Source organism: Onychostruthus taczanowskii, unplaced genomic scaffold (assembly GCF_017590055.1).
Source record: "Onychostruthus taczanowskii isolate IOZ18803 unplaced genomic scaffold, ASM1759005v1 scaffold63, whole genome shotgun sequence".
NCBI lineage: Eukaryota > Metazoa > Chordata > Aves > Passeriformes > Passeridae > Onychostruthus > Onychostruthus taczanowskii.
In genome coordinates, this window is record NW_024504012.1 from 3,882,935 (window position 1) to 3,896,855 (window position 13,921).

The 13,921-nt window shown below is 59.0% G+C and overlaps 1 protein-coding gene across 1 annotated transcript; it reads right to left on the reverse strand.

Annotated features, from left to right (window-relative positions):
* Positions 1-3,724: 3,724 nt before the first annotated feature.
* PIGC (phosphatidylinositol glycan anchor biosynthesis class C) lies at positions 3,725-4,762 on the reverse strand. Its single transcript, XM_041420063.1, has one exon. The coding sequence runs from the start codon at positions 4,692-4,694 to the stop codon at positions 3,816-3,818; it is 879 nt and encodes a 292-aa protein (XP_041275997.1). The 5' UTR covers positions 4,695-4,762; the 3' UTR covers positions 3,725-3,815.
* Positions 4,763-13,921: the final 9,159 nt, after the last annotated feature.

The window sequence follows — 13,921 nt, forward strand, 5'->3', positions numbered from 1 at the left end:
AGGGCTGCTGCTCGGGATAGGCAGAGGAGGGATGAGATCACTTTGGGTGTGCAGAAGGGGCCAGGTGACAGCCAGCCTAGCTTGTTTTCCAGCCTGGTCTGATGCAGCTTTGCTGAATTTGGGCAGTTCCTCTTGTTGCAGCTGATTTAGGTCCTGCTGACCTCTAAAATATCCAGGGAGCTGCTGAATCACCTGCATGAGCTGGTAAATACCAGACACTGAGTTTGCTCAAAACAGAAGGGGATGTAAGCCCAGAAAGCTGTAGACATTTTTCCTTCTTCTCACTTAGACTTGGTCTTTTGGTAGAGCAGAAGAGAGAAACTGCAACGGTGTGGTAAAAAGTGGGGAAAACCCCAAACCCTGCTCAATACCTTTGAACTGCATGTGCTAAACTGGGAATTGCTGAGACTGGGCCAGGTGCTTCCCAGCACCCAGGGAGATCTAGAGTTCCAGGAAAACAACTGTCCGAAGAATGGAGTAGCTGAGGGTGGCTGCAGCTTTCACCTGTGGAACTCAGCAGGTGCTGAGGCAGAAACCCCTGAGCAGAGTTCAGGAATTGTGCACTTTAAGGACTGCTGCAGAAGCAACAGTGTTTGTACCTGGTGAGCTCTTGAGCAGGTTCTGCCCATGCCTCAGGTAAAAGGGAAGGGGGATCGACTGAACTTTACAAGCTGCTTTTCTTGCAGGCTGTTCAAAATTCTGTTCTGCACTGGGGGAAGCTCTCCCTGCAATCCCTCTGAGCTACAGCACGGTACCACCAGCAGATAAAAGGTGGATGATATTTTAGCTCAATGGCCTGGCCGCAGCACCCAGCCAGGAGCTCCCAGCTGCCTGATGGCCTCCACACATTAGGCTGGAAGGCACAAACTGGTTTCTTGGGGCATTTTGTGGTGGTAAATCCTCCACACAAATCTTTACCTTCTTACAAAATATTTGTTAAAAGATATTGTTGAAAATAGGACTCCAGATTCCATGGGTTTATGGCAGCCATTTCCAATATCTCCTCAGCAGAAAGGCACAGGAGCTGGTGTGCTGGGAAACCCTGGCACATCCTTCAGCATCAGCTCACTGGGTGGCTTTCTGAAGAAGCTGTTCCACCTCGTCTGTGCTGTCTGCAGCCTGCCCTGGTGTTGTGGCCAGGGGCAGGACAAGGGTGCTGCACCAGTGACATTTCAAGGCAGTGGGTGGGTTGGGAGCAAAATACTGTTTTGGTTTCCTGATCAAAGAGCCAAGCTTTGTTCTTCACAGGCTTCCCAGATCCAGGCCCCCACGTAGGGAGGGACGTGGCCCCCTGAGAGCACGGTGTGGGTGGCTGACACTGGCCTTTCCCTGCAGCAAAGCTGGGGATGGAGATTCCAGCTGGCACGTGTCAGCAGCTCCCCCAGGAGCAAGGCTGATCCCCAGCCACTTCACAGCTACTCACATTTGGCCAGCTTCAAATCAAAAGAAAAAGTCCCATGGAAGGACTGATCTCAGTGGACTGAACCTTAAGGGAAAGAAACTTGGAATGCAAAAGAACATTTAACCCCTTAGGGTTGGTTGATGAAGTGTTTGTTGCATCAACAGCCAAGGACGCACTTCTTGGGTCTCAGTGGGGGTTTGCTCAGGGAGCAAATGCCCAAAGAGCACCCAGCTGTACTGGGTAAGTGTAGAGTTATGGCCAAATCCTGCTCTGTAGAGGGTATTCTGACCTCAGGCATGCAGACATACCAATAATGGCCATTTACAGCAGCTTAAATTGCAGCAGCACTGCAGAGCACGTGTCCTCAGGAGAAGGTCAGGGAAGTCCCAGGGAAACCCTGCCTGCCCTTTGTGTCTCCTCCTCTCCTCTCCCTGGCTCTCTTCTGCATTCCTCCTTCCTTCAGGTCCCTTTGTGCATTCAGGCTGTGGATTTGGTTTTCATTTCCCAGGTTAGGGTGGGCAGGGTGTCTCTGTGGGCAGGTGAGGGGAGCTGGGCCTTTCCCCAGGCGGTCTCTGGGGAAGGACTGACGCTGTTCTGACCTCATCCTAGAATTGTGTGGCTCGTTCTAAGGAGATGAAGGATGGGCAGAGCAGAGAGGGCTGGAGCTGTGGGCAGCGGGCAGTGCTGGGTGGGACACAGTCTGCATCCCCTGGAGCTGGGGGATGGAGCTGCTGTGAGTCCCCGGATCTGCACAGGTCCCTGCTCGGGCTGAGGGCAAGGTGGCAGCCTGTGCCCATCTCCACCACCTGAAATGTTTGAGTGGTCAGCACTTGCAGTTTTCCTAACCCACGGCTGCTTTTGACAGTGTGAATTTGGGAAAGGTATTTTTGTGGGGAAGTGTTTCCCCCTGGAGGAGGGGGTGCAACAAAAACTCTGCTTTCTTGCAGCCTCTGCTGTGATAGCCAGGGGCCAAGCAGACGAGATTTGGTTTATTTTTGATTTACGTTCCAGCCTTGCCCCTCTACCCATGGGCTCTGTGAATCCGTTTGGGATGGCAGCGTTACACTGGCATTAGCCCAGGGTCAGATGGGACATCGGGGTCACCGAGCAATTTTCTGGGAACGCCCCCTGTGAAAAAAGAGTCTCCTTTCTGCAGAGCTAAAAAATGTCATCTTGACTCTGAGCATCTGGCTACGCTGTGCTCCCTGCGAGACCTGAGCACGGGCTCCAGACTTCTACAGGCTTTAATTAAAAGCAAAACGAGATGTAGTTGTTACCAGGACGACAGCAGCAACATTTTACACTTGGCAGGAGCAGTAACAAAGCACTGGAGGTGTTGGGGACTCCGCCGGGGGTTGCTCATTTCCGAGAAAGCCCAAGGAGCGCGTGAAAAGCTGCTGGGACGGGAAAATGGAGCAGAACGCTGCACTCCTGCAGCTTTTCCCAAAGAGAAATTCCATAAACACCGGGGCGGTGCCGAACGCAGCCCTGGGAGATGGGGCTGGGGCAGGTGTGGGCATCCCTTCGCTCCGTGGTGCCCCTCCGGAGGGCTCCGCTCGCCGGGCTGGCCGGAGCAGGGCTGGGCTCACCGAGGGAGGGGGACAGGGACAGGGACAGGGACAGGGACAGGGACAGGGACAAGGCAGGTCCCGGCACCGGGGCTGCTGTCCCGGCCAGGCTCCAGCGGGACTCGTTTGCCGGGAGCGCCCTCTGTTGTGGTGGGAGCGCTGCCGGACAGACGGACACCGGACAGACGGACACCGGACAGACGGGCTCGCCGGGAGCTCACGGGCCCTGGCATCCCCCCGCTGCTGGGGGTGCGCCCACGGGGGCTGTGCTGAGCTCCATCCCTCTGCCTGGGGTCTGGCCCTGCAGCAAGGCCGGGTCCGCCTCTGGAAAGGGGTTAGAGATGAGAGGAAGGCGTGATGCGCTCCCATCTCCCGTCTCCTAAGGGATGTAGGGTGGTGGTGTCTGGCGGTGGTGGGAGGATGTTCTGGCACTCCCAAGGGCCACGGTGCAGGTGAGGAGGGCTCTGCCCCCGCTGGAGCCCTCGTGCTCGGCCCTGCAGCTCCACCAGCGCCCCTGCCCCAGCGACCCGGCCAGGCCCTGCCCTGCAGCCCTCTCCGAGCAGTGCCCAGCGCCCCCCGAGGGTCCCGGGGCTGACACTCCGTGGGACACATCCCCTGTGCCCCGGCTGGGGCTGCATGGCCAGAGCCGAATCCTCCCCGCCTGCACCCCTGCAGGACTCAGCTCCTTCCTTCACCACACCCTCACAAGTCAGGGCTGGAAGCAGATCCTGGGGGAACACAAGAGTGGTCCTTGTTGCCGTGTGAGAGACTTTATTGGCTCAGGTGTCCTCTGTCCCCCAGCCAGGACCTTTCACTGCTCACAGCAGAGTTCCCCTGGGCCGGGCCTACATGAGGAACCTGGAGAGGTCCTCCTTGATTTCAGCCTCGTCCCACGGGCCGTGGATGTTGTCCTTGAGCAGCTGGAGGCGAATGAGGCAGTAGGGGCAGAGGCAGGAGATGGCGAGCAGCAGCGAGGCGAAGAGCACGGCGCCCACGCTGGACACCGTGGCCAGCCCCGCCAGCGCTGCCAGCGCAAAGAGCACCGTCACCCCCACGTAGCACCGCGGCGTCCGCGCCTTCAGCTTCTTCTGCAGCATGGGCCACAGGGCGAAGATCTGCATGGCGAAGGTCACCATGACGAAGGCGTGCAGGGAGCGGGGCAGGCGCGAGGCCAGGCACACCGAGGCGAAGATGGCCATGTTGAGGGACAGCGTGCTGGACACAATGGCGGCGTTGGCGCCGTAGTCGAAGAAGATGAGGTGCCCCAGGAGCATGAGGGCCGACATGGCGTAGATGGTGTCCGTGCTGATGGACTCGGTCAGCGTCTTCAGCACCGGCGAGAAGCCGTAGGTGAAGGCGGCGAACACCAGCGTGCTCTTGAGGTCAGCCCAGCGCGTCCGCCCGCTCGCCCAGCGCCCGGCCCCGCCGTCCACGGCGTCGAACAGCACGTAGCCGAGCAGGGAGGACACCAGCGCCGCTCCGAAAAGGCCCTGCGGGCTCAGCATCCCGGCGTCCATGTACCACCAGGTGAGCACGAAGACGCAGACGCTGCACAGCTGCTGCACCACCGCTCCCGACTGGAAGACCACGGCCTGGTACCGGTACTGCCGGGCGTGCACGTTCTTCCGCAGCTCCTCCAGGAACCGCTGGTCCACGTAGTTATCGGGGAAAGGCTGGCGCTCGTACAGCACCTTCTGCCACCGCCGCCCGGGCACCGGCTCCATGGCCCCGGCACGGGGGCTCCGCAGCCCCGGCCCCGCCGCCGCCGCTGCCGGAGGTGGCGCAAGGGACGCTGGGGAGCTCGCGGCCGCCACCTCCCGGCCGGAGCCCCGGGACACGGGCCGGAACCGCGGGCGAAACCGGGACCCGGGGCCGGGTACCGGGGCCGGGCTCCGCCACGCCTGGAGGGGTCACCTCCCCCCCGGGCTGCGCTCCCCGCTCCGTGTGAGCTTCAGCAGCTTCTGGGGTGGGTTCAGGGCACACCGCAGCTCCGTGCTGGGGTCTGCTCATCCCGAGAGCCACAAGTCCTTGTCCCACTCGCAGCTGCTGCCAGTGCGTGCTGGGGCTGTCTCGCCTGGTGTGTGCCTGGATGCCCCTGCCCTGGTCCCGCACCGTGGCGAAAGGCTGCATCCCTGCAGCCGCGGAGAAGGGCGCAGCCGCCGATGGGATTTCGCCCGGGCTTCTCTGTGCTTGGACATCCAGGTGCGTGCCCGGCCTGGCTGCTGGGAGCGTGACCCCAGCCCATGCTGCAAGCCCCACTCCCTGTCCCGGTCCAGCGAGGCACCTGCTTTTCTGGCCAAACCAGGCTCCAGCAGCCAGCTCAGGAATGTGGGTGTGATGCTACAGGGCGCCCTTCCCCTGCAGCCTGCTCACAGCTCAGTCCTGAGCAGGAGGAGGAAAGCAGGGCTGGAGAGGGACAGCTCTGCAGGGGCATCCATCTTCTGTGCTGCCCATCTCCACACCAAAGGGACTCAGCGTGTGCAGCAAGGGGACAGGGGCTTATTAAGGGAGTTTCACAGAGGCCAGAGGTGTTATTCCCTAAGTTTATGTTTGCTTGTGGTCAGGTCAGAGCCTTCCCAGCCCCGAGAGGTGCTTGCTGCTGAGGAGCTGTGTAATTTGGCCTCAGCCGGGGCAAAGCAGCCCCGAACAGTGCCCTGTTTGTGCTGGGGGAAGGGGCCTTCATGGCCCTGCTCTCCCAGCAGCAACAGGCAAAGAGCTCTCGGTTGTTTTCACCCAGAGATCCCACCTCATCAGATACGTGCAGAGCAGCAGGTAACACCCACACTGCTGCCGTGCCTTTGGGGGGCCTCAGGCTGAGCCACACCACAGTGACACCTCAGAAGTGCCAGCTCCCAGCCCCATGTCACTGCACTTGCTCGGCAGGGCAGAAGCAGCTGCTCACCCTGTGCAGGCACCCCATGCCAAGGGGCGATGCCAGCAGGCTCCAAGCCAGGATGGAGCTGGACTCAGTTTCAGCTGCCCTCCCTAAAAGCCCCCAGCCCCACGCTTTGCACAGAGCCATGCACGTGCCTCCGTGTGCACAAGGCAGTGCCCACAGGGACAGGGAGCGCTGCCAGCTCCTGTGATTGCTGGCATTGCCTTGGTGCCCAGGGCCTGGGAACTTGAGATTTTGAACAAAATGTCCTTCTCCCAGAGTCATGGAGTAAAGCTGGGGCATGCAAGTGGAAAGCTGGGAGGGCGGAGAGCCATTCCTGCTGCTCTGAAAAGTGCCATGACCAGCACAGAAGAGGAATGCCACCTCGCGTGGGCATGGGCAGGGCAATGCTGTGCTCTCGCTGGGTGGTGGCAGCAGGTTTGCTGTAGCCTGGCCCTGGGCTCTCTGCACATCTGTGATGCTTTGGGGACCAAGAAGAGCAGGCTGGGCTGGAGCATGAGGCTGCTTCCACGTGGTCAGGTCCATGTAGAAACACCAGTGGAGAGAACAGAGGTGATGGGTACTTTGTGTGCTCTTTCAAATCTCCTCTGCTGTGGGCCAGCAAAGTGCCTTTGGAGGCAGGGAGAGTGGGAGGCTGGGGCTGGTCAATCACTCACAGTGCTCCTGAGCCACGCTGGGTGATGCCAGCAAAGCCAAACCCCTCGGGGAGACCCAGCACAGCAGCTGGAGCCCCCATGGGTGCCCGCCTGGACAAGGGGATCTCTCTGGCGTTGGCTCTGCACCCCTGGCAATGCCAGCCCAGGGCCGAGACCCACAGGGCCTGGCACCCACCTGGTGCTTAGACCCCAGCAGGGTCTGGGACGAAGCAGCTGCCACTGCTGTGCTGGCACTGTGTCCCTGGGAGGGGACAGCGTGTGACTGCCACGTGTGATGGCACCGCCCACGGTGCAAAGGGCGGCTCAGCCCTGCCCAGGTGGCCCAGACTTTGCCGCAGGGCAGTGACTCTCCGGGGCAGTGACTGTCCTGCCTGCACTGCTGTCCCCCGCCACGGGACCCGCCACGTCACTGTCACCAGCTGGCCCTGCTGCTCAGAGGGGACCTTGTGCCATGGAGTCATCCCTCAGCCCTCCTGGGAGCTCTCTGGCAGGGATAAGCAATAGCTAAGGTCAAGAATACAAAAGTCCTTTGTGAGCATCTAAATTCCTGCTCTGGGTTCTTGCTGACCTCCCTCACCTCACAGTTCGGTGTCCCCAGGTGTCACTGGCCTCTGGAGAGGCTGTGGGGTGCCCAGTGCTCTGAGCCCCTCTGCTGAATGCAGGGGTGAGGAGCGGGGTGCCCTGGCCCTACAAACCCTGCGTGTGCTGGGGCTTGGCTCTGCCCTGCCTCTGCAAAGGGACCCCACTGCACATTTGTTTAGTCTGCCTCCTCTGAATGTTGGAATACACTGCTGAAGTTGTTTGGAGGGAAGGATGGAAAAGGTGACAAGCTAGGACTGAAATAGCTGGGATTGATCTGGAGCTCCACTGCAGACATTTGGATATCAAAGTATGGCAAGCACTGCTCCCCCACCACCGGCTCGGGCTGCCTCCAGGGGTGTCTGACTGCCCTCAGAACGGCACCATCACTTGTGCTGCAGAAACGCTTCACAGGGACTGAGCAGCACGCTCTGCTCGGGGCCTGAGCTGGCCTGAGGCTGCACCAGTGAGGATGGATCCTGCAGCTCTCCCTGTCCCTCACACAGGGCTCTTCCCTGCATCCCTGCGTGTCACCCCACAGGAATGACACAGCACAGCTATGGATCCCTGGGCCTTGTTTCTCTGCCAAGCCATCCCCCAGCCTTCCCCTCTGACCCTCCCTCCACAGGAATGCGTTTCAGGGAGGGGGGAGGTTGGCACAGCTCCAGCTGCTGCATTTTTCCATGTCCAGAGATCGTCTCCTGCCTTAAAAGGTCCCATGACAGAGGCAGTGCCTGCTCTCCTGCAGTCACCTATTTAAGGATTGTTTGGATTCAGTCCCCAGCACGGACTGGGACGACAGCAGCCCAGAGCCTTGCAGCTGGCTGAGCCCCGTGGGGGGATACTGGGCACAGAGGGCTGGGGCCCTGCGGGGCCTGCACACGGTGCTGCTCCAGCTCTCCCGGGCTCTCCCTCTCCTGTGTGCAGCTCAGAGCTCCTGAGCTGAGATGGAGGTACCAAGGCTGCTGGAGAAACCCTGCTCAGAGCTGGCAGAGCAGTCCAGGAAAATGGGATTGGGTCTGAGAAGCCCACACTGGACTGGCATCTGCCAGGGCAAGGTTTGGGGTTTGCTGAGCTTGTTGCAGGAGGAGAAAGATGGGAAGGCTGAGGATCTGGCTGAGGATCTGGGGCAGGAGAGATGAGATGTGGAAAGACACGTGCCTGCAGGGACGTGACCTCTGGAACACACAGCACATGGGGGGCTGTGAAACTGAGCTGCCTCGCTCCTGGCATTCCCTGACGGTCAGCACGGATCCCTGCAGCCCTTTGGAGAACAGCCTCCCCAGCACCCACTCTGGCCTTTGGAAAGGGGGACAAGCCAGCCCAGCCCAGGGCCTGGCCAGCTCCAGGGCAGTGGGTCAGCAGGGCCTCTTTGGCAGAGGAGCTCATCAGGGTCAAGCTGTCACCTAGTAAAGATGTTTTTTGTTTTTAATCTGCTTTAAAAAAAGAAAACCCCTAGGAAACTAGAGCCAGAAATAACATCAGCAATATGCTCTGGCGGTTGCAGGGTGCTGCAGGGGGATGAGTCCAAACTTTAGCTGCTCAGGTAAGCTCAGCTCAACCTTCAGCTGTATGTGGCACATCTGTAACACAGAGATGCAGGGAGGAAACCAGACCTGGGAGATAAAATAATAAAACTGCCTGTGGGACCTGAGCATGGGTTGTCATGGAAGCTGGAAGGTGAAAACAGATTTGGGAACAAGGAGGGTCTTATGGTGCACATGGGTGTCTCCAAGACCTGGCACGGCAGGGCTGGGGCTCCAAAACAAAGCTTTGCCAAGTGGTTTCTCACTCTGTTCCTCCTTGTTTAGCCCTAAATGTGTAGCACAGGGATGGGATGTGAACTGCTGGCCCAGCTCTTCCACAACTGGTGGAAAGGCATCAAGAGCTACAGGGGGCAGAACACTGAAAAACCCACCTGCCCAGGGGGTACAAGCAGTGTCCCCCAGGGGTGGTGGTGGCTGGAGCCCCACAGCAGCTCCGCAGCACCAACTCTGCCCACCCTGAGCCTCCTACAGCAGCCGCTTCCCTCCCCTGCAGCTCTGGCACACAGTCAGAGGTGTGAAGGGACCCAGAGTTTCTAACAAGGTTTTTAGTGTCTGCCGTGGAGATATTTTTGTTCTATTCATGGGGAGGGGGATATTGGATGAAACTGTGTATGCAAACACTGTTGGTTTTTCTAGGAAGTGTAGCTGGGGAAAAGTTTGGTGTGCATAGGTCAAAAAAAAAGAGGTTACAACTCCCTGTTTCAGCCTGGTGTGCTGTGAGAGGATCCCCCTCTATGCTCACCCTCCCATTTGCCAAGTAAAGAAGCTTTTGTTCAAACACAGCATGGAAACGCAGCAATTTCCCAGGAGATATCCACACCAGGAGCCCTCCCTGCCCTCTTCCCTGGAGCTCCAAGCAGGAGCCCATGTGCTGGGGAAGAGCAGGGATGTGGGGCTGAGGAGTGTTTCACACCTGCAGTGCTGCTCCCTGCAACACGAGCTCATCCTGCCCCACAGCACAGGGAAGGGGTGCCTGGTGTGCCTGTTCCCCTGGAGCACGAGTCCCTGAGGAGTGACACTCCTGCTGCCAGCCACCCCCTACCCCTCTCCCTGTTTTTAAATAGCAGGGAGGGGATGGAGCCAAGTGGGAATCTAGTTTATTTTAGCAGCTGGCAGAAAGGGGAAGGGAGGCAGCTGAGCCTGTGGGTCCCTGTGAGGTTCCCTGTGTGTCTCTGGTGAGCCCTGTGGGTCCCTCATCACCACCACTCGGATCCCCCAGAGGTGCTGGTGCTCCCGTGGGGCTGTGCCACCCTCCCGTGCTCCTGGCACTGCTGCCCAGGGCTCTGACCAGCCTGCAGCCCAGGCACGTGTGGGGGGTGGGTTCCAGGTTTGGGTTTGTGCTGAGGAAGCCACGGACGCCCTGCCCTGCTGGACCAGGCGCCTGTGACATCCCCCCCTGTGGCCATAGAGGAATCCTGCCCTGGGCTGCACCGGGTGCTTTCCCAGCCCTTCCTCCCACCCCAGGGCAGAGTGAGAAGAGGGAAGGGGAAGCTTCAGCCCACGCTGTCCTCCCAGAAATGAAGGCTAAGAAAAGCTTCACTCTTTCATTGTGAAGTTTTGCCGTTTCTCGGTTTCTGCAGTGAAATTTGATTTTTCTTTTCCCAGGTGGCTCAGACAGCAGGTGTTGGGAAGCACCAGGGGCACCCACTATGGTTTACCCCACTGCAAGCCCCCAGGCACACACCATATTTCCATCACAAGAGCGTGAATTAATTTGGATTCTCTGTGTCCCAGCTGTCAGCAGCCTTTGGACTTTCCCCATTCCATCAGCCCCCAAGAGAAGCTCCCCTGTGGCTGACCACGTTTGTCTTCTCCAGCACCAGGGCTCTGAGCTGGTGTCACAGCATTGCCAAGGTGCTGCTGAAGTTGTGTCTGGAACACCTGCCAGCCAGGCTAGAGAAGGTGGATCCCTTCCCCAGAAGCCGTTTTCCATCCATTTCCAAGCACTGGCTGTAGGAAGGAGTGTTTGCTGTCATGCAGAGGCTCTGTGGCTCTGCAGCAGGGCCAGGAGATGCTGCAGCTGAACCCTGCCTGGGCATCTCCAGCAATCATTTCATCTCCATTTCTAGGCTAAGTTAAAATTTAGCCACACGAAATGAGAAACTGAAATAGAAACATTTTCAAAAGTGGCATTCCCACCGCAATTTTCTTCATCGCACATGAAGTTTTGACTTCCAGGTTTTGAACTAAAACCCCGCTAAGTCCCCACTACTGAGGGGGCTCAGAGCCAGGTGGAAGAGGCTGTGCCCTGCAAGAGCTGCCCAAGGGGCTGTCACAGGCGCTCCCGTGGCACTGTGCCACCCGTGCCAGGACTCCGGGCTCCTGGGGCAGGCTGGGGCTGCTGGCTGCAGATCCGAGCAGCGGCTCCCGGCACCAGGTCAGGCAGCCCCAGCCGGGTGTCACCGCGCCAAGGCTGCCCGGCGCCAGCCCACGTTCATTAACCCTAACCACGGTAATTAACCCTAAGCAGGCTCCGCGCAGGTGAGGCCGCCTGCGGGAATGTGCCGCTGGATCAGGCGGTCACTGTGACCGCGGGACCCTCGGCGCCTCCCGCAGTTCAGAGTGTGGGAGGGGGAGTCAGAGCCCTGCAGGGCCGTGCCCACACCTGGGCCCGTGTGTCACAGGCGCTTTGCTGAGTGATGAAAGAGCAATTACCTGCTCAGCTGGAAGTGGAGTTGCTCCTGTTTGATTTTCCAAGGAAAATTATTCCAACCTTTATTTTTTTGCACAGCCTTCCTTTCGGTGCGAATCGCCGAAGACGTAAAAGAAATGGAGGTTTTTTTACCAGTTTTGTGCTGGTTTGCTGGGCTCTCTCCTGCAAGTGGTTAATGGTTCATCTGAAGTCAGAGGAAGGTCTCTGAAGCAATCTTGCAATTTACAGCTTTTCCTTGACCAAGTAAGAAACAGTCAGGAAATTAAACAGGAAATTGTGTCTGGAAGGAACAAAAGTTGTGTTGTCAGAACCTGCTTATGAAAGATTTAGTTTATTTTAACCAGTAACGAGCCAAGATCAATAGTCAGAAGAGGAAGGAGTTTGTGTGAATTAAATCACACGTGAAAAAAAAGGAGAAAAAAAAAGGGCAACACTTGGGAAAACAAGAAGCCTTTGTAAAGAGCAGATAGGGATGAATGGCAGAGAAGGCTTTGCCACTGCAGCAAACAAATGCTGCAAAGTGCTGAAAGGCCCAGGGTGCACCCCGGGATCAGGTGTCTCTCCAGCAGTCAGTCCTAAAATGCCCAAGTCTCTGGGGGATACTCCACAGCCAGGCCTGTTGGAATGCTGGGGTGCAATGGACAAGCACTGCCCCATCACTGTGCAGCAGAACAGCACCACCTCCTCTTTCCTGCTGCTTCTAAGGGGTCCCTTGGCTGGCCTCCCCAGCTTTCCCCACCCGGGGTGCCAAGAACCACAGCCCAGGTTTTATTCCTGGTCAGCAGAGTGATGTTCCCTGCCCGGGGAATGCAGGGTGAGTTCAAACTCAGCCCCAGGATGTCACAGGAATTGCACCAGCTCGCCTCCTCCTGGGGTTTTCCATGAGAAATTTGGCCAAGAGCAAGCAAAAAAAACCCTGGTACAAACATGCAGCACTTTTTGAGAATTCCATACTAATATTTGCTCCCTGGTAACCCCACAGGCCACTGGGTTTTGGGTTAATTAGGGGCTCTACTTAGGAGATTGGGTAATCTGTCATTTTTTAACTCTTGAATTGCTCATCAGTGGTTGGTAAACAAGCTTAGCAAGCACTGGTATGTGGGTATGGCAGAGGTGGGGACATCAAGACCCTGCCTGGCTGATCCAGGCTCTGCTCGGGCACTGACTCAAAGGGGCTTTTCCTCCAGGATCCCAGCACTGCAACACTTCCCCTGAAATGATGTGTCCCCCGTGACAGCTCTTTGGCTGCGTTTGGTCTAAGCTGTGCTTACTCCTGACGGGATCACGGCGTGGGGGAGCTGTGCCAGGAGGGAGCAGCCCCATGGGCTGAGCCAGTGCGGCTTCAGAGCCTTCTCCAGTGCTCGGGGAGGCTGCAGGAATTCCTGTCCCTGGAAAGGAGAGAGGCCCAGCCATCCCCCGTGGCAGCACTGAGGCCAAGAGCTCTGGCTGGTAGTGCTCAGCAACAGGTTAATGAACGTTCACCAGCTCTTCCAGCAGCCACATCAGCGGGTGTTTGAATTTCCAGCGCTTCACGGATGGATGCTCTGGCCCTGGCCATGCCCAACACGTACTTTGTGGCCGAGGCTGTGCTGTTGGGATGGGCAAATGCCCCGAGGCACCGCCGGCCTGGCGGGGAGAGGCGCTCCCGGCCCGGTTCAGACGGCAGCGGCTGCGCTGCTCCCGCCCCTCCGGGAATTCCAGAGGGGCAGAGAGTGCCGGGTGTTAACGAAGATACAAAGTTACAGGGAAAAATCAGGGAAAGAACTGACTCCAGTCACGCCGTCCCACAGCTCCGTAAGGGCCGGGTCGTGAGGCTGGAGCTGCTCTGGGGAAAGCAGCAGCTGTGACCTGCTGCTGCCGGCATGGCCGTGATTCACCCCCTCCCTGCGGGCTGAGCTGCCCTTCCTCGGGCAGAGTCCTGACATGTGCACGTTTCCAGCGTGGCATCCTCCTGACTCAGCCGCCTGCACCTGCAGCGCTCCCCGGGCCGGGCCGGGCCGGGCCGCTCCCCCCGCGGCCCTCACCCCGATCCCGCCGGTGCTTTCGGCAGCAGCGAGCCGCAGGGAAGGCTTTCCTGCCTCAGGGTGCCGACCAGCGCTGCGGAGGGGCGGCTTTGGGCCGGGTTACCCACAGAACGCCTCGTGTTTTGGTAACAACCGGTGCGTTCTTCTGCCGGCGCAGTGCCGGGGGAGGCTCCTCGCTTCTGTCCCACATGCTACCCGGCCGGGACTCCCTGAGCGTCTCCCAGGAGCGCTCCCTGCTCGGCCCCCGCTCACACGATGGATGTAAATGTTCGCTGACACGTTCTGGGCGCGCCCACGAGCCCGGGGTAAAGCCGGGCCCCGCTGCCCCTCACGGGCCCCTCAGGGCGACGGAAAATGGCGGCCGGAGAGCCGCGCTTCGGCCCTATCCAGCCCGGAACTACAACTCCCGCCAGCCCCCGCGCGGCTTTCCCTCTGCGGGCCTCAGCGCTCGGCAGCCTGCAGGGAAGCCTGATCAAAATAAAAAAGAAATAATTAGGAGATGTCACGTGAGCGCGCCGGTGCTTGAAATACCCCTGGAAACGGAGGCAGCGGCGCGCCTCAGGCACCTCGCGGCCGGTGGTTTGGCGGCCAGCCAC